General features: G+C 38.6%; 1 protein-coding gene across 1 annotated transcript in view; it reads right to left on the reverse strand.

Moving 5' to 3' along the window:
• The window catches only part of LOC122554717 (E3 ubiquitin-protein ligase RNF220-like), a 125,106-nt gene that overhangs the window by 23,512 nt on the left and 82,390 nt on the right, over positions 1-19,204 (reverse strand). The window contains exon 10 of the mRNA XM_043700094.1: positions 92-166. Within this exon, the coding sequence (XP_043556029.1) occupies positions 92-166 (75 nt within the window). The remainder of the gene's footprint in view (positions 1-91; positions 167-19,204) is intronic.

The following is a 19,204-nucleotide window of genomic DNA, read 5'->3' on the forward strand; positions in this document are numbered from 1 at the left end:
ATGTTTGAACGGATTATAACACTTTTCCCTGAAGGCACTAGGGTAGAACGACAAAGAAAAGAAACATGAAGAAATGGAAGGATATACCTACCAGTGTTCTGAGCCAGCATTCCTCACAATGAACATGCCAACACTGGATTGATGTGAGAGGCATCGAGTAGGAGTCCTGCACAAAATTTTAAAAAAATTCTGAATAATAGTTTTATTAAAAACAGGAAAAGTGGCAACAGTTTAAATACCATTTGCGTTTAGTGACAAATTTTCACATGATTATATATGTCTTTGTTTTTGAGCGTGGAGCCCTCCAACTGTATTCAACAGACAAGATCACCAATGATTTTCTTTGAAATAAGTATTAGCTAGTTCAGGTGATGCAAAAATTGTGTCATAGCAACAACCACTCAAATAGAATCAGTGCAATGCAATAATACTTAGTTTCCTCATTTCTGCTCATCCTCCAGGATTGTGGAAGCTTCAATGTTTAGAAGAAAGAAGGCAGCTATTTGGCCCACTGAGTCTAGCTCGGCCTTTCTTAGAGACAACCAAAACAAATCTCAGTGACTTGCTTTCTCTCCACAGTTTACATTAATGATTACTTGCATTTGTATAGTCCATTTAAAGCATTAAAATGTTACAAGATGCCTCACAAATTTTTATCAAACAAAATATGACACTGAGCTATATAATATAATGTTATGGCAGGTCATCAAAAGGGGTTGCTTTAAATACTATCTTAATTAAGGGCGGAAACAGCAGTTTAGTGAACAATTTCCAGAGCTTAGGACCTTAGCAGTATAGTTGCCATTGGTGCAACAACTAAAATCAGAGATGATCAAGAGGTCAGAATTGGGGAAACATATATCGTAGAAGGTTGTACTGATAGATGAGATTACAGAGATAGGGAGGAGTGAGCCCACACAGGGATTTGAAAACATGAGAAGGATTTAAAATCAAGGTATCGCTTGACCAGAGGTCATAAAGGTAAGTAAGTACAAGGAGAATGGAACCTAAAATGAGTTAGGTGGCATTATATTAAACTATTTGAAGTTTACTAAAGGTGGCAAGTGGGAGGATGGCTAGCATTGCAATGAATAATCAAGCTGAGAGATAATATCAGGGCATCAGCAGCTAATGAGTTGAGGCAAGACAAATTTGAGATATAACAGAGATGGAAAGAGGCGGTCTTCAAGACGACATGAAGTTCATTTCATACTCTAATGTGACAAACAATCTGATTCAGTCTCAGATAGTTGCCAGGGTGAAGGATACAGTCAGTAACCGGTGATCAAGGTTGCAAAGAGAACTTAAAACAATGGCTTCAAGTCACTTTTAAGTGGAAACACTAATTGCTCATCATAGAGTCATACAGCATGGTAACAGACCCTTCAATCCAACCAGTCCATACTGACCAAACTAAACTAGTCCCACCTGCCTGCACTTGGCCCATATTCCTCCAAACATTTCTTATTCATGTACTTATCTAAACTTCTTTTGAACACTGTAATTGTACCCACATCCACCACTTCCTCTGGAAGTTCATTCCATACAAAGCACTCTCTGGGTAAAAAAAATTGCCCCGTCTTTTTTAAATCTTTCTCCTCTCATCTTAAAAATATGCCCACTGGTCTTGAAATCCCCAAACCCAAGGAAAAGACACTTGCCATTCATCTTATCTATATTCCTCATGATTTTATAAACCTCTATAAAGGTCACCCCTCAAACTCCTATACTCCAGCGAAAAAAAATCCCAGCCTATCTACCCTCTCTTTATAACTCATACCTCCATTTTCAGCAACATCCTGATAAATCTCTTCCGAACCCTTTCCAACTTAACATTATCTTTATTACATTGTTTACATTTCCTTAAATATTTAACCATTCACTTAAAAGGTGCAATAATTTCTATCCCAAAAACGTCCTGTAACAAAGCAGTATATGACTCCATCGTGCAGCTATCCTGTTTAAAAAAAAACCTAACCTCTTTTTCTGAGTTTTATTAACGGTTTTAAATTTAATCTTTCTTCAATTACTCCAAAACCAAACTAAACTGACTTGCCCTATTCACTTTCAAAACCTTCATAACTTGCTTGTCAAATTCCATAAAATCTCAGCTTAGTCCTCACCATTCAGTAGAAAATGCCCCAGCATCAGACATTTCACTTCAAAACTCAATCTTCCTAGTCCTGACATCATGGTACTCTATGACTTTAATGCCCTTTCCATAATGGGATTAACCAATGTTACTCATCAACTTATCATTACTTCTTTACTCTTGCTATTATGCTCTCTTTTTTTGAAGAAAAATTCTAAAATTGTCTGATTTTTGTTTATAATTTATTTACCCCACTTTTACTTGCAAGAGATTATACTTTCGAATTCCTACGTTCCTCAATTATATCCTTCAGTCTTATTTTTTCTTAGGTGTATATTCCAACAACTTACTTTTTTATTACAAAATGTATTACTCCATATTACTTACATGAAGTCTCAGGTATTACAGTTATGGTTTACCAGATTGCAATGATTCTTGTAATCCAATCTGCTTCAGAGACTTCAACAATCTACAGCAGGCACCTCAAAGCACAGGAGAAATCCAGTGTCAAAAAAGGTTGCCCATTAGCTGCCCCTCTCTAAAGACAACATGTCCATCATCAATGCATGAGTAACTCAAAACTAGCTTTGGTGACAAGGCAGATCGCTTGAATGCCTAACACCTAATTCTTGAGGCAACTGCTCAACTAGGAACTTGTCACAGATGAACTTCTCATCTGCCTGTGCATGGAAGTGTCTGCAGTTCTTGCACTCCGTTATCAACCATTTTCTAAAACCATCAAACTGGAACAGAAGCAAGTCGTCCCCGATCATGAGGGGCTAAGAATAAAGAGAAATTGTACCTGCCCATTCAAAGGACCTGTGTCTGTCTTACTGATGCTATTACAGTCCTTTGCATTCTTGCAGCATGTTACTTAACTACAGACTTCCAATGCTATAACAGCTTAAAATTTAATGAATTTTTACATTCATTTAGCATGTTTCCTGATTTTATCTATGCAGGTGAAACAGATCATTAGGCTATACTCCACTGCTTTCAGCAGCTGTGCTCATGTGTTCATTATTTGCCTGCTACTCACATGGACAATATAGCATGGTAGTGCAAATGAAACTCAAAACTAAAGCAGTAACACAACCAAAGATTCAAAGTGCATTTCATAAAAAGACACAGTGCTTACTGGCTGGGCAGCAGAGTTAACAGCAGTGACTTAATTGTCTCTGGAACAAACAGGCAGGTCAAATTTCACCACAACTGTTTATAATACCAGCACTAAATTAAGGTGCTGTCTTGCAATAAAGTTTTAGATATGACTAAGGAATGTTTTCGCGTGATACTAATGTGCATTTTAAATTGCAGCAATGGAAGCCTTCAGAGAAGTTAAGTCTGCAAACGAATAAGAGAACACAGCTGCATTTATGCAAAATAAATATTATACTTAATACATGGCAACTTTAAAATTTACATAGATGCAAAAGTTGATAATCAAGTCATTAACCTGCCTTCCCCTTTATAGCTGCTGACTAATACATATCTCTCTTGGTTTTAAATATTCAACATTTTATCTTCTTCCTTTTTATTTGCTCCTTTGAGCACCGCTGGTCTCTTGACACAAACCAAAACCAATTAAATAGTCTTAACAGATCTGGATGAGGGTTTTTGAGGTTGTCTTATAATTCATTTGAGAAAAAGACTGCCTTTAAGTTTGATACTCAGCATCAATCTAACTCATGAAACAATGGAATATAGCAAAGAATAGAATATTTTGTGTAAGAGTTCTTGGATATGATATTTACATATGTGAATATTTAAGAAGTTGGAATTCCTACTTGAAATAAAAGTGTGATACATTACAACACACATAGGTCTTAAATGGCCTATAAATTCATTGTTAATCTGTTTTCCAGTTTTTTTAATATTAGCACTATTCCCGTTATGGATAATTCAGAATCACTGTTCTCATTAATCAACTTTTCATGAAATTCTGGCAAATTTCCAGAATTTCAGACCAAGACCTAACAACTGGTGAAGGGAAAATCTCCATGTTATTAAACGTTTCACCTTTCTTTAATAAGTTACACATGGAAGCATGTACAATGAAAGAAAGGTTCAAGAAAGCTATTTTCTAATCATCATTCTAATTGCCCTCACCCACTTGCAACAGAGCTAAAGAACAACAAATCAATTCAATAGCATAATTCTTGAAACAACTGGTTGAAAAGACTTCTATTTATGAATACTGAACAGAAACTTCAGAGGGTTAATGGTCCCTGTGTTATTCACTAGAAATGCGTGTTCATGAATACTTATGAAAAATGTCAGTAATGTCACAAATTCCTTTCTCATCCAGATGCAGATTTCGATTGTTAAGAACGGAGCATTTCCAGTTTGGGCACATATAACACATTGAAAAGGTGAAGCTCCCTTTAATCTGCTCTAGAAGGAGAAAACAATAACATTCTTCCTTGCATCATCTGCAACTGCAGAAACATCTTGAGGTCGATTTTAAGAATGCTTGGAGCATGTGCTCATTTTGCAGTCAATTAATTTACCTTTCATACCAAGGTTTCCACTATAATGTGGTATGACACAGACCAAAAAATGAAAAATCTTTCTATATCTTCATAACAAATAGCACTAAGGAATATTTTACAAAACAGAAATTTTGCTTAATTTTATCTGTATATTATGGAAAGAACTTTACAGAATAGTTATGCAGTTTTAAACTTTAAAGGAAACAAAGTAGGTTATGATAAATGACTTCTCTACATGCGTGGAATAATTAGAAACAAGAGTATTCAAATTTTATTCATTAATAGTTAAATCTGCTCTACATTGGTAGCAAGACCCATGACAATATAGAAGGTATAATTGTTGTGATAACTTTTTGAATTTACTTAATATGTGGATGAGCCACACAGATTGGAAAATGCCAGATTTGGCCTGTAAGTTGTGTTAATTTTACTTATACTAGTTCAAAAGTTTCAGAAGTGCCTTCATCACAAGTGATTACCACTAAGCAATTTTGTTGCAAGTACGTTTTGCACTGAATATTCATTAATACTCGCAAAACTCTGCTATTGTTTGTAATTCGATAATAGAGAGTAGGGTGAGGTTTTTTTGTTTTACTGAGATCTGTTTCTTGATTGAATTTTAAAATAGAAGACAAATATCAAGTTATCCCAGAGCAGTAAGGATGTGATATGCTGAGTTTTTGAGCAAAGTACATTGTGTTTGTTTTTAGGCATTTTATGGGTCTGTAGATTGTTAAAAGAGCAGTGATAGCTTTTAGTAGGGTGGTGTGCTCTTCCTATCTGATGTGAGAAATCAGAAAGCATTTCAATGTTCTTGGATACTCTCTGTAGGAAGTGTGTTTGGTTGCAAAACCCAGAGGATCGCATGGATCAGTTGGTGAGGCAGTTGGATGCAATAAGGAATTTACAGGAGCTGGGGGTGTGATAGATGGCAGTTTCAGGATGGTAGAAAAACCAAAGATACAGTCAGGTAGATAGGCTACCACCAGGAAAGGTAGGCAGCTAGACTAGGAGTCTCCTGTGGCTGTACCCATCTCAAACAAGGATGTGGGTGATGGCCTCACTGGGGAACATACCACTGACAGCAGGTTTCTGGTACCCTGACCAGCTCTACGATAAAGAAGAGTTAATCAGGTTCGAATTGATTAACTGTGATCGGGTACTGTCTAGTCAGAGGTACAATCAGATGTTTCTGTGGCCATCAGTAAGATATCAAAATGGGATCATCAAAAGACTCAAATCAGTGACTCACTGTTCCTGACAGGCCCTGGTCTAAGCTCCCGCCCTTTGAACTGCTGCTTCTGCTGCTGAAAAACAGGATCTGTTTTGGGACCACTGCTGTTTGTCGTTTTTATAAATGACTTAGACGCAGGAATAGGTGGAAGAGTTAGTAAGTTTGCAGATGATACTAAAGTCGGTGGAGTTGTGGACAGTATGGAAGAATGTTGCAGGTTGCAGGGGGACTTGTATAAACTGCAGAATTGGGCTGAGAGGTGGCAAATGGAGTTCAATGCAGCTAAATGTGAGGTGATGCACTTTGGGAAGAATAACAGGAAGGCAGTATGCTGGGTCAGTGGAAAGATTCTTGGTAGTGTGGACGTGCAGAGGGATCTTGGAGTCCATGTATATAGATCCCTGAAAGTTGCCACCCAGGTTGATTAGTGCTGTTAAGAAGGCATATGGTGTGTTAGGTTTTATTGGTAGAGGGATTGAGTTCCAGAGCTGTAATGTCATGCTGCAACTGTACAAAATGCTAGTGCAGCCGTACTTGGAATATTGTGTACAGTTCTGGTCGCCCCATTACAGGAAGCATGTGGAAGCACTTGAAAAGGTGCAGAGGAGATTTACCAGGATATTGCCTGGTCTGGAGGGAAGGTCTTATAAGGAAAGGCTGAGAGACTTGGGTCTGTTCTCATTGGCAAGAAGAAGGCTAAGAGGGGATTTGACAGAGACATACAAGATGATCAGAGGATTAGATAGGATAGACAAAGTCTTTTTCCTAAGATGATAACGTCAGCTTATACGAGGGGGCATAGCTACAAATTGAGGGGTGATAGATTTAAGACAGATGTCAGAGGCAGGTTCTTTACTCAGACAGCGGTAAGGGCGTGGAATGCCCTGCCTGCCAATGTAGTTAACTCAGCCACACTAGGGAGATTTAAACAATCCTTGGATAAGCATATGGACAATGATGGGGTAGTGTAGGAGGATGGGCTTAGATTAGTTCACAGGTCGGCGCAACAGAGGGCCGAAGGGTGCAGAATATTCTGAAAAGGGAGAGTGATCAGCAGAAGGTCAAGTACACAGTGGTAACAATGGCAGAGGTAGAGAAAGGGATGAGGTTCTGCAGAAAGAATATAGGAAATTAGGCTGAAAAATAGGTCCTCAGGGTTGTAATATTTGGATTAATACCAGTGCCATGTGTTAGCGACAGTAGGAACAGCAGGACAGAGCAGATGAATGTGTGGCTAAAAGGCTGGTGTAGGGGGCAAGGATTCAAAATTTTAGACTATTAGGATCTGTTCTGGAATAGAAGTGACCTGTATAAGGAGAATGAGTTGTACCTGAATTGGAAGGGAACCAATATCCTGCTTGGGAGGTTTGATAATACTATTTGCGAGGATTTAAACTAGCAATTAGGAGGGCACAATTCAAAGAGTTGGTGAGAAAAGAGATGAGTCTGAGGCTGACACAGTAGATAATGGGAGCAAGTTCAATTGTCAAGGGAGGCAAGAGCATGGCAGGGAATGAGGTAAGACTGATAAATTAAATAGCATTTATTTCAATGCAAGAGGCCTGACAGGTAAGGCAGATTAACTTAGGGCATGGTTGGGAACGTGGGATTTAGATAGCATAGCTATTACAGAAACTTGATTCAGGGAAGGACAGGATTGGCAGCTTAATGTTCTGGGGTATAGTGCTATCAGAAAGGGTAGAATCTTTGGTTCAGGATAACATTATGGTTTTACTTAGCCATGATGTGGAAATGCTGCTGTTGGACTGGGGTGGACAAAGTCAGAAGTCACACAACACCAGGTTGTAGGCCGAGCCTTTTAGGGTGAAGTGATCTGATGGAGGAGGAGAGCTCCGAAAGCTTGTGACTTCAAACAAACTGTTGGACTCTAACTTAGTGTCATGTGACTTCTGAATTTTACTGAGGGAGGACATTCCTGGGAGAACATCTAGTGAAGTTATATGGATGGAACTGAGAAATAAGGAAGGGATGATCACCTTATTTTGATTGTACTATAGGCCTCCCCAATAGTGAGAAACTGAGAAGCAAATCTGGACGGAGATCTCAGATAGCTATAAGAATAATAGGGTTGTAATGGTTAGGGGATTTTAACTTTCTAAACATAAGACTGGGACTGCCACAGTTTTAAGGGCTTGGATGGAAAGGAATTTATTAAGCGTGTACAAGAAAGTTTTCTTAATCAATATGTGGATGTACCTACTTGAGAAGGAGCAAAGCTTGACCTTCTCTTGGGAAACGAGGCAGGGCAGGTGACTGAGCTGCCAGTTGCCAGCCACTTTGGGGCAAGTGACCATAATTCTATAAGGTTTAAAATAATTATGGAAAAGAACTGATTTAAACTGGAGTAAGGCTAATTTTGATGGTATTAGGCAGGAACTTTCAAATATTGATTGGGGGAGGCTGTTCGCAGGTAAAGGGATGGTTGGAAAGTAGGAGGCCTTCAAAAATGAGAGTTCAGAGACAATATATTCGAAAGGCAAGGCTATTAGATGTAGGGAATGCTGGCTGACTAGAATAACTGAGGCTCTAGTCAAGAAAAGGAAAGAAGCATAGACAGCTGGGTTCAAGTGAATCCCTAGAGGAGTATAAGGGCAGTAGAGTATACTTCAGAGGGGAATCAAGAAGGCAAAAAGGGGACATGAGATAGCTTTGGCAAATAGGATCAAGGAGAATCCAAAGAGATTCGACAAATGCACTAAGGGCACAAGAATAACTCGGAAGAGAATAGAGCCCCTTAAAGATCAACAAGGCCATTGATGTGTGGAATGGAAGGAGATGGCTGAGACACTAAATGAATATTTCACATCAGTATTTACTGTGGAGAAGGATATGGAAGCTAGGGAACTTGGAGAAATAAATAGTGATGTCTTGAAAAGTATCCATGCTAAAGAAGAGGAGGGGCTTGAGGTCTTAAGATGGATAAAGGCAAATAAATCCCCAGGAACTGATCAGGCGTATCCCAGAACTTTGTGGAAGCTAGGAAAGGGATTGCTGGGCCCCTCACTGAAATATTTGCACTGTCAACAGCCACAAGTGAGATGCCAGAGCCTAGAGGATGGCTAATGTGAGGCCATTATTTACAAAATATGGTAAGGAAATGCCAGGGAACTATAGACCATTGAGCTAATCATCGGTGGTGGGTAAGTTGTTAGAGGGGATTCTGAGGGATAGGATTTACATGCATTTGAAAAGGCAAGGACTGATTAGGTACAGCCAACAATTTGGAAAGCTGGCCTTCATTGTTCAGTGCATTAAGTATAGGAGTTGAGCCATCATATCGTGGCTGTACAGGACATTGGTGAGGCCACTTTTAGAATACTGCATTCAATTCTGGTCTCCCTTTGAGCTACAGGGAGAAGCTGAATAGGCTGGGGCTCCTTGCCATGGAGGGCGGAAGCTGAGTGGTGACCTTGTAGAGGTTTACAAAATGGATGGATGGATGGGGTGAATAGCCAAGGTCTTTTTCCCAGGGTACAGGAGTCCAAAACTAGTGGGCATTAGTTTAAGGTGAGAAGGAAAAGATATAAAAGGGACATGAAGTGCAACTTTTTCATACAGAGGGTAGTGTGCGTGTATAGAATGAGGTTCCAGAGGAGGTGGTGGAGGCTGGTACAACTACATTTTTCAAAACATCTGGATAGGTACATGAATAGGAAGGGTTGAGAGAGATGTGGACCAAATGCTGGCAATTGGGGTCTACATCAGTTTAGAATATCTTGTGGGCATGGACCGGTTGGAGCAAACGGTCTGTTCCCATGCTGTATAACTCTATGACTCCATGACTATGACTAACTCCTCAGATACTGAAGCAGTCTGTGTCATTATGTAGTATTACCTGGGCAACATTCAGAGTTGGACGAGTAACGAGCAATTAACATTAATGCCCCAGGCAATAACCCATTCCGAGAGAGAATCCATTCAACAGCCTGACACTCTATGGGATTACCATTGCTGAATCCACCAGTGCCAAAATGAACATCCTTTCAATGTGGAGGTTATCAGTAATCAGAAACTGAAGACTGTGGCGACAGGAGCAGGTAAGAAGCTGGGAATTTGGTACCAAGTAGCTCCCCAAATCCTGTAGATACAGGCAGAAGTTAGGAATGTGATGGATTATTCTTCGCTTGTCTGAATGATCTCAGCTCCAACACTCAAGGTGTTCAACACTATCCAGGAAAAAGCAACCAACAGGTTCAGCACACCATTTGACAACTTAAACGTTTGCTCCCTCCATCACCGATGCACAGTAGCAGTACTGTATCGACATACAAGTTGTATTCCAGCAACTCTCCAAAGCATCTTTAATAGGATCTTCAAAAACCCACAACTTCTCTCAGGTAGAAGCACCAGGAAAGCAGATGCATGGGAACACTGCCACTTACAGGTTCCCACGAGGCCTTGTGCCACCCTGACCAAGAAATATATCAGTATTCCTTTGCTGTCACTAGGACAGAATTCTGGAACCCTCTGTGCATTTCGGACTGCATAAGATGAATTTCAGCATTCAAAAAAGCACTTTACCATCACCTTCTAAAAGACAATTAGAGATGGATAATAAATGCTGGTCTAGTAAGAATTTAGAAGTATTTGTTGCGTGAGTGTAAGTGAGGAGAGGACTTGCTTCAAGAATACCAAACCAAACAGCCAACTCACATTCAATCTCAAGGTTTACATACTAGTGGGCACTTTGAAATGGACCTGAAACTTATTGAAGTTGATAACAATTCAACATTTTCAGAGAAGAGAAACTTACAGATAAAGAAAAATTACAATCTTTGCAGTTATTAGCGTAACATGGATTTCTTTGAAGCATTATGCACGATGGCTTGGAAATAGATCTTTTAAAATGCATTGCTGTAATGTAACAACATATTTTAAATAATTTCAAACTGAAGTTTCTTACACTGTAGAAAAACTGAAAGCTCTTAAAATGGATTAGATTACCACCAGGAGGAGCTAAAATACCAATGGGAAATTGTTTTGTTCAAGCTGCCTTTCTACATGCTGACTATCTCTTTGGTAACAGTGTCCAAATAAAGGACAGTCATATTTTATCTACATAATTGTAACGAGACTGACCAGACACACTTTCATTATGCTTAATTCTGTGGTAAACCAAGCCGACCAGTTGTCCCCCGAGCAAAGTCTTCTCACAGCTCAAGGAGAAACGTTGCAATATTTAATATGAAAGCTTTCTATCATGAAAAGTATCTTTTTGTGGAAACTATGTTGCATGTTTTATAAATCTTGAAAGTTTGCAGAACATAGTTAAGTAGACAGACCATGTAAGAAGGCCCTTTTCTTCACCTTACAATAATGCATGATCTAGCTACCAAATAAAAATGCTGATGAAAATTAATCTCTCCCATTGACCGTAATCTATACTTAAGCATTAACCCAAAGGCATTTCACATAGTTCCAGAAGAAATTAGAAAGTTCCATGTTTGTATTCATTCAACAAATTATACAAATTTCAAGGCTTCTTAAAATGCTAGGTTGCATAACACATCATGCTTTCATTAAGTAGGCAGAAGATGCTATACTTTCTAAATAAAAGCAAATTACTGCGGATGCTGGAATCTGAAACCAAAAGAGAAAATGCTAGAAAATCTCAGCAGATCTGGCAGCATCTGTAAGGAGAGAAAAGAGCTGACGTTTCGAGTCTAACTGACCCTTTGTCAAAGCGGGCTTTGACAAAGGGTCAGTTAGACTCGAAACGTCAGCTCTTTTCTCTCCTTACAGATGCTGACAGACCTACTGAGATTTTCCAGCATTTTCTCTTTTGGTTTGCTATACTTTCTAACACTTTTGGTAAAATTAGGTGAGAAACAAACACAACATTCAAACCATGTTCTCAGTTATGAATGAGTTTAAGTGAAACTACTGTGTGGAAACTACTGTGTGGGTTTGGTATACTGGGATCTATGACACAGCATTTTGCACTTGTTAGTTTTAAAGTAAGGTGCAATTGACAATTTGCAACTTCACAGCAATTGTGAAGTCACTTAGAATATCATTTTTTTTAACATCCCACTGTTTTTCCAGACTCTTTCCAAGTAGGCATTCAATCAGAAAGGTAAGTCAACCAATATGAACATACAGGATCAGAGCAGAACTGGGACAACTGGCCCCTTGAGACTACTCCATCACTCGATAAAACTATAGCTGATTTGACTGCTCCACACTTCTGCCTTCCCCCATAATTTTTCAGCCTTTTCTTTCTCAAAAATCTACCTTCCTCAGACTTAAAAATAATGAAACACTACGTTTCCACACATTTTGAGGAAGACAGTTCCAAAGACTCATAACTCTCAAAGAACAAAACTCTCACTTCATCTTGGTCTTAAATTGGGTGACCGCTTACTTTGAAGCAGTGACCAACAGTCATTGCCAAACAAATTAGTACACAAATTAACACTCTGATCTGACAAGTGGAAGACTTATACCAACAACCTGTGAGTGAGAAGACGTCAGTCAACTGAAACTCACTTCTTATGTCATCATAGTCACTGCCTCTTACTGAACTTTTATTCTGTTCCTACTGTCATGCCCTTCCAAACATTTTTCACGTTAAGTCTCACCAAGTTTTCCCTTCATTAACAATGGAACTTTCAGCAATTTAACTTTAATATTATTTTGTTCTCAGCTCCTGGTGTGGTCTTAAATAGAATTCCATGTCCAACAAAATTATATATTCAAACTTCTCTAATTTATTGCATAGCTCATAAGGAATCAAGTTTGTGGCTCTTTGCTCCATCTCTTAGCGTAAACATTTATATGCTATGCTAACCGGAACAGTGCCTGATACCCTAATTGGGGGCTATACAATGAAGTATAAATCCCTCACACAACTTCAAAAAATTCATGAACAGGAATTGTTGGGAAAACTGAAGGGTCACTGGACCTGAAATGTTAACTCTGATTTCTCGCCACAGATGCTTCTAGACTTGCTGAGATTTCCCAGCAATTTCTGTCTTTATTTCTGATTTCCAGCATCTGCAATTTTTTTTGTATCAAAAGATTCATACTTTACAATTCTGGATAAATATCTTGACAATCTATTCGTTTTAACTGTTCACTACAGTGCTTACATTGAAAGGTGACAACCTAATTTCTCTTCTGCTAATTTAATTCATCCATTGTGTGTGTATAGTATTTATTCATATGGCTACCATGGAGTAAATTATTGTGATTTTTTTTCTCTTTTGTTGCAAAAGTTATCTAAAATATCCTGAGTTTTTACTCTAAATTATATCTATTAAGCTCCCTACTTTTGTACCATTAGCAAGTTTTAAACTTATTTTCGATACCTAAATTGTTAATAAGCATAGTAGAGTGACTTGCAGGACCTCATGCTATATTCTCAAATATTAAATGTTCTCATCTCATGGAAATTACCTGCTTTCTATTCCATTAATAACCAGATTCAGATTAAATCCTATTTTACCTTTGATTGTGGAGGTCATGACATTGAATGATGTTAACCTGGGTCCAAGAATAGATGTTTGGGAGATGCCAGTGATAATAGTGCAGGAGCCATTGCTGAAGTTACACTAGCCACAAATGGATATAGTGGAACCAAGGTAGGGCACTGCCACTCAAGACGTACAACAATGGAGAGGCAGTAGAGGAGGATGTTATGCTCGTTCAACAAAGGTTACAGAGAAGAAACAAAAAATGTGGGTTATTGCACCTTAGTCAAAGAGGCTGCCATTCAAGAGTTTAATTAGAACTACTTCAATATAGTGCCTGGGCCAGAAACCTGATTGGAAAATTTCAAACATGGGGGCATGCATTTTATGTGAGAGGGGACAAGTTCAAAGGAGATGTGAGGGGCATGTTTTTTTTAAACACAGAGAGTGGTAGGAGTCTGGAATGTGCTATCAGGGATGGTAGTGAAAGCAGATATAATGGGGCACTTAAGAAACGCTTAAGTAAACACATGAATATGCAAGGAATGACAGGATATGGAACAAGGTAAAAACAATGACTGCAGACGCTGGAAACCAGATTCTGAATTAGTGGTGCTGGAAGAGCACAGCAGTTCAGGCAGCAGCCGAGGAGCAGTAAAATCGACGTTTCGGGCAAAAGCCCTTCATCAGGAATAAAGGCAGAGAGCCTGAAGGGTGGAGAAGTAAGTGAGAGGAGGGTGGGGGTGGGAAGAGGGACTCCCTGAGATTCTTGTAGAGAGAGGAGGCAAGCTTCTTCAAGGCAGGCATCCTTGCAAGAGGATTCGCAGTAGGGTTAAAATCAACTGGGTAAAAACAATGACTGCAGATGCTGGAAACCAGATTCTAGATTAGTGGTGCTGGAAGAGCACATTTCCTCTATGCTACTTTCTCCCCACTCCCACCCTCCTCTAGCTTACCTCTCCACCCTTCAGACTCTCTGCCTTTATTCCTGATGAAGGGCTTTTGCCCAAAACATCGATTTTACTGCTCCTCGGATGCTGCCTGAACTGCTGTGCTCTTCCAGCACCACTAATCGAGGATATGGAACAAGGGCAGGCAGAAGGGATTAGTTTAAGTCGGCATCATGTTCAGTACAACATCGTGGGCCGAAGAACCTGTTCTTCTGCTAAACTGTTCTATGCAATTGTGAAAAAGATTGCTGAGGATTTGGAATGCAATAACACAGACTGTCTTTGCTCCCCACTCTAACACTAACCCTTTAATTTTGCTATAAATTCTATTACCCTCCTTGGCCAGTGTCTTGGACTAAATCAGACTGTTTGCTGATCAGTATCCAGTTCAATACTGGGGTGAACTTACACGACTATAGTTTGCTAATCACAATGACTACATGTGCCTCGCTCTGTAATTTAGTTAATCTCCTGCCAAAACCTCCCTTTTAGCTTTGATCTCACCAGTGTTCTGTCCAGCCTTTCATCCTCTATAGTCCATAAACTTAAACTCATCATGTTATGCAACAAATGGTATGTGCCCCTCACTTATTTATGCAAAATTCCAAAATGAAAAATTCTCAAACTTAAAATGTTATGTTTAAGTTCCTACATCACTGATACTTTTATTTCTTTGTAACTTCCTTCAGTCTGATGATACAGTGGATGTCTTCCCAATGACGTTCATAATAATTACAGGGCAGAAGGGGGCCATTTGGCCTATCTGACAGACATCTGTTCTAATGTCTTGTCCAGCTCTATTATCTCGTGATAATCTCCTGCTTTTGCTTCATATCTTCTGACGCCATTACTATTCAAAACAAAATCATTCAATGCCCTCCTAAATATTTCAAATGAACCTGCCTCAACATTAAAAGGTAGTGCATTAAATACCCTAACAAATTGCTGTGTAAAGCTTTTTTTTCTCACATCATCCTGGTTTCATTTGCACATCACTTTAAATCTATTCCCAGTCTCCATTCCTCTGACTCAAAAATCTATGCATCACTCCTCCCCACATCCTTCATTCCACTGCTAGTTAGAGTGATTTAGGTGCCCAGATTCACCTCTCTGGAATTTCTTTACTGAAATTTTTCAGACTTCTCTCTTACTTTACAACCTTCCTTAAAATCCACCTCTTGATCAAGCTTTTGGTTACCCTTCCTAACATATCCTTACGTCCTGCATCCACTTTTTTGTTTATCCTGTGTAAAATACTTAGGACATTTTTATTCTTTTCTTTCCTGTTAGTTGTAGACTATTTAGTTTGCAAATTTGTTTTATTTTCCTATATTGTTATCTTGTAGGTTCAACATTACTGTTTAGAAGTGTTCTACCTCTCTTAGAGTAATAAGCTTTGGTGAAATAACCCAGTTACATTTTTCCTCAATCATTCCTCATCCCTTTCAAATTTGTTTAAAGACAGTTCTGATCCTTCCCAGTGCTGGCTGCCAAATAAACCAAAATTTAATCATGATGTGATTACTGGTTCCCTAAGGCTTCACTACTACTATATTGTGCATGTGGAGGAACTTGACCTTGACAAAGATTGTTCCTATTGGGTTTCATAACATATTGGGAAAGCATTCTCTGCTTCTGGATTACCACAATGGACCAAGTTCATTAACTGATTCTGCCACACTTCCATTTAGGCATTCACAATTAATTGTGAACTGATTGAAAGCAAGCATTATTACAACTGATTTCTCTATCCAAGCATAGATCATAAAATGAAATACAGGTAATCTTTTTGTCCAACTCACCCGGCTTTGGAAATCTATGGCTCCCCCAATCTGTCTCTTGACTGCTAAGTTTATGCCTTTTTCTTTCTCTAATAAAAGCTTTTATTCACAACATTTCTAATGAAGAATTACTTCCGGAGATTACTGTTGACTTCTTTTTAATAGTTTATACCCATGATTTCTTGTCCTTTAATTGAAATATTAATGCTCCTGATTAGTTTTCTATTCTGCTTCGTATTTTGTAATGCTTCTGTGGTATCTTTTCAATCAACTATTTTAAAAGCTGAAGTGTCCAAAAGACTTATAGAATCAGAGATGTACAGCATGGAAACAAACCCTTCGGTCCAACCCTCTCCTTACATCTCAGCCCTTTCATCCCTTGTATATTAGTAACAATAATGGACCATAATACTCAAGGCCCATTGCAATTTCTGGAAGAATGACTGGTATACCAAAGATCTGACAATAAAACTCAGTACGCTGTTAGCCTTGTTGATTACCATACTACATTGATTGGGCAAGCTAATCATAACTCTTAAATGTAACAGATTGCTGGTCAGTTCAGAACTTTAAATGCACTTTCCAGTTATTCCTCTCCTGTGATATTGAATTTCATCCACTATTGTTCGAGTTACTTACAAAGTTTGCCTATGTCCATTTGCTTCCTCAACCAAGAATATTAATTATTCTTTCCTCTCCATGTTACATATGAAATTACTTTCTAAACTCAAGCTGTTTAGATACAAAGAAGCACTTGCACATCAAACTTCCAGTATATTTAGCTTGACATCAGAACCCTAACTAAAACTTTCAGGTTTTTTTTAAGAATTAACTACAGATCCTTACAGTTTTAAACATATGTTCACATTCATCCAATGTCAATGAAACAAAGAACTGTGGATGCTGGGAATCTGAAAAAAAAAACAAAAGTTGCTGGAGAAACTCAGCAGGTCTGGCAATATCTGTAGAGAAAAACACAGAAGTAGTAGTAGTCAAGTTCTGAAGAAGGGTTACCAGACTTAAAACGTTAACTCAGCTTTCTCTCCACAAATGTTGCCAGATCTGTTGAGTTTTTCTGGCAATTTCTGTTTTACCAATGTCAACTTGGGTTACCTCATTCTCAGCAATTTAAAGAGGATTGTTCAAGTAACATATCCGCTCTCTGAAATTGTACTAACTTACATTCAATTTCAACATTCCATATTTTTGACTTTATTGACTAGATGTTACTGCTGTAAGATTAATGAAGTTTGTTAATATTTGGCTTGTTTTCTCAACTTTTATTTTGGAGATGAGTGTAATGGCTAATCCAGTGAGATTTCCTGTGCTCACTGACTGTTTCAGGATGATTACTGGTACTAGAGGCTTATTTTATCACGAAATAGCTTGGGCAAATACTAATTGTCCCTGAAGATTTATTCACTTTTAGTCTGTCAATAATTTCCATCCTGATAATGTCAAAATCAAGTTTATGTATAGGACATCCAATAATGGATGGCATACAACACATCATTTCCAAAACCCATCATTTAGTTTTGATTCAATTTCAGTTTAAATTCTGCTTGCATCCTTAAAGAATCAATTCTTCACCGACCAACTTCCTATTATAATTCGTGCAAATTTGACCATTCCCAGCCCTTGTTGCCAGTCTTCTAAAGCTTTTGCATTTTTGACTGTGAATTTGCTCATTTGTAACAGATTTATGAATTAGCTTTATAAATATCTTCCACTGTCTTAACGAAATTTATCGGGCAACCTCCAATCTTAACTTTTTTAAGGAAAAGAGCCCAGCTTGTGTAGTCCTTCATCTTTTCCTTAAGTATTAATATTTAGTGTCAATGAGAAGTAATTTCACATTGCAACAATGAGAAACTTGATGTATGGCAACGACAGAATCAAGTCCTGAACTAACATGAGAGCAGAACAGTGGGATACCCTCTCTAGCTCATTTACAAGTGCTGTCTTACACTTCTGTCCAAAAACATCATGGAATACAACTAAGTGTCACGCCAATGGCATTACTATTGCTGAATCCCCCATTATAAACATCCTAGAGGTTAGCTTACACTAAAAACTTAACTGGATCAGCCAAGTAAATACTGTCGCTTCAAGAAAAGTCAGAGGCTGGGAATTCTGTAACAATTCTAGTAACTCAGCTCACAACTCCTCAGTCTAGACACAAGTCTGGAGTTTGATGGAATGCTTTTCACTTGCCTGAACGAGTGCTGCTGCAACAAAACTCAAGATGCTCAACATTATCCAGGGCAAAACAGTCCACTTGACTAGCATTCCATTTACTTTCTTAAATGCTCTGCCATCAATGTAACATAGCAGTAGTATGCACCATATACAGGATGTATTACAACAACTTGTTGAACCTTCTTTGGCAGTATCTTCCAGCAACCTCTAACACTAGGACAAGGGTAGAAAATACATGGGAACATCACTACCTGCAAGCTCCCCTTAAACCACACTCCCTCCTGACTTGAACTATATTGCCATTCCTGGAAATCCTGGAACTCCCTCCCAAATAGCATTGTGGATACGCATACACCACTTGGATGGCAGCAAAACAAGATGATGTCTCATCAGCACTTTCCCAAATGGTAATTAAGTCTGGGCAACAAATGCTAACCTAAGCCAGCAATACATACACCCATGAAAGAATAAGTTTTCAAAAAAAAACTTAAAAACTATTTAGAAAGAGTTTCAGATTTCCTGAACCCTTTCTAAAACATGTGTATCCACAGTTCAGACATTTAAATTACAAAATAAAAACAGAAAGAGTTGCGAATGCCGGAAATCGCAAAAAAGATTGTTGGAAAAGCTCAGCATCTGTGGAGAGAAATCAGAGTTAACATCAGATTCAGTGACCTTTCCTCAGAGCTGAACACAAAACATTATCTCTGATTTCCTTCCACAAACGCTGCCAGACCTGCTGAGCATTTCCAACAATTTTTGTTTTGTTTCTGATTTCAGTTTTTATTTTGTAATTTAAATGTCTGAACTGCGAACATTGAAATGGAGAAGAACTTGCTTCAAATAGTAGAGGTAAAAACAATGACTGCAGATGCTGGAAACCAGATTCTGGATTAGTGGTGCTGGAAGAGCACAGCAGTTCAGGCAGCATCCAAGGAGCAGCGAAATCGACGTTTCGGGCAAAAGCCCTTCATCAGGAATAAAGGCAGTGAGCCTGAAGCGTGGAGAGATAAGCTAGAGGAG

Source organism: Chiloscyllium plagiosum, chromosome 11 (assembly GCF_004010195.1).
Source record: "Chiloscyllium plagiosum isolate BGI_BamShark_2017 chromosome 11, ASM401019v2, whole genome shotgun sequence".
Taxonomy (NCBI): domain Eukaryota; kingdom Metazoa; phylum Chordata; class Chondrichthyes; order Orectolobiformes; family Hemiscylliidae; genus Chiloscyllium; species Chiloscyllium plagiosum.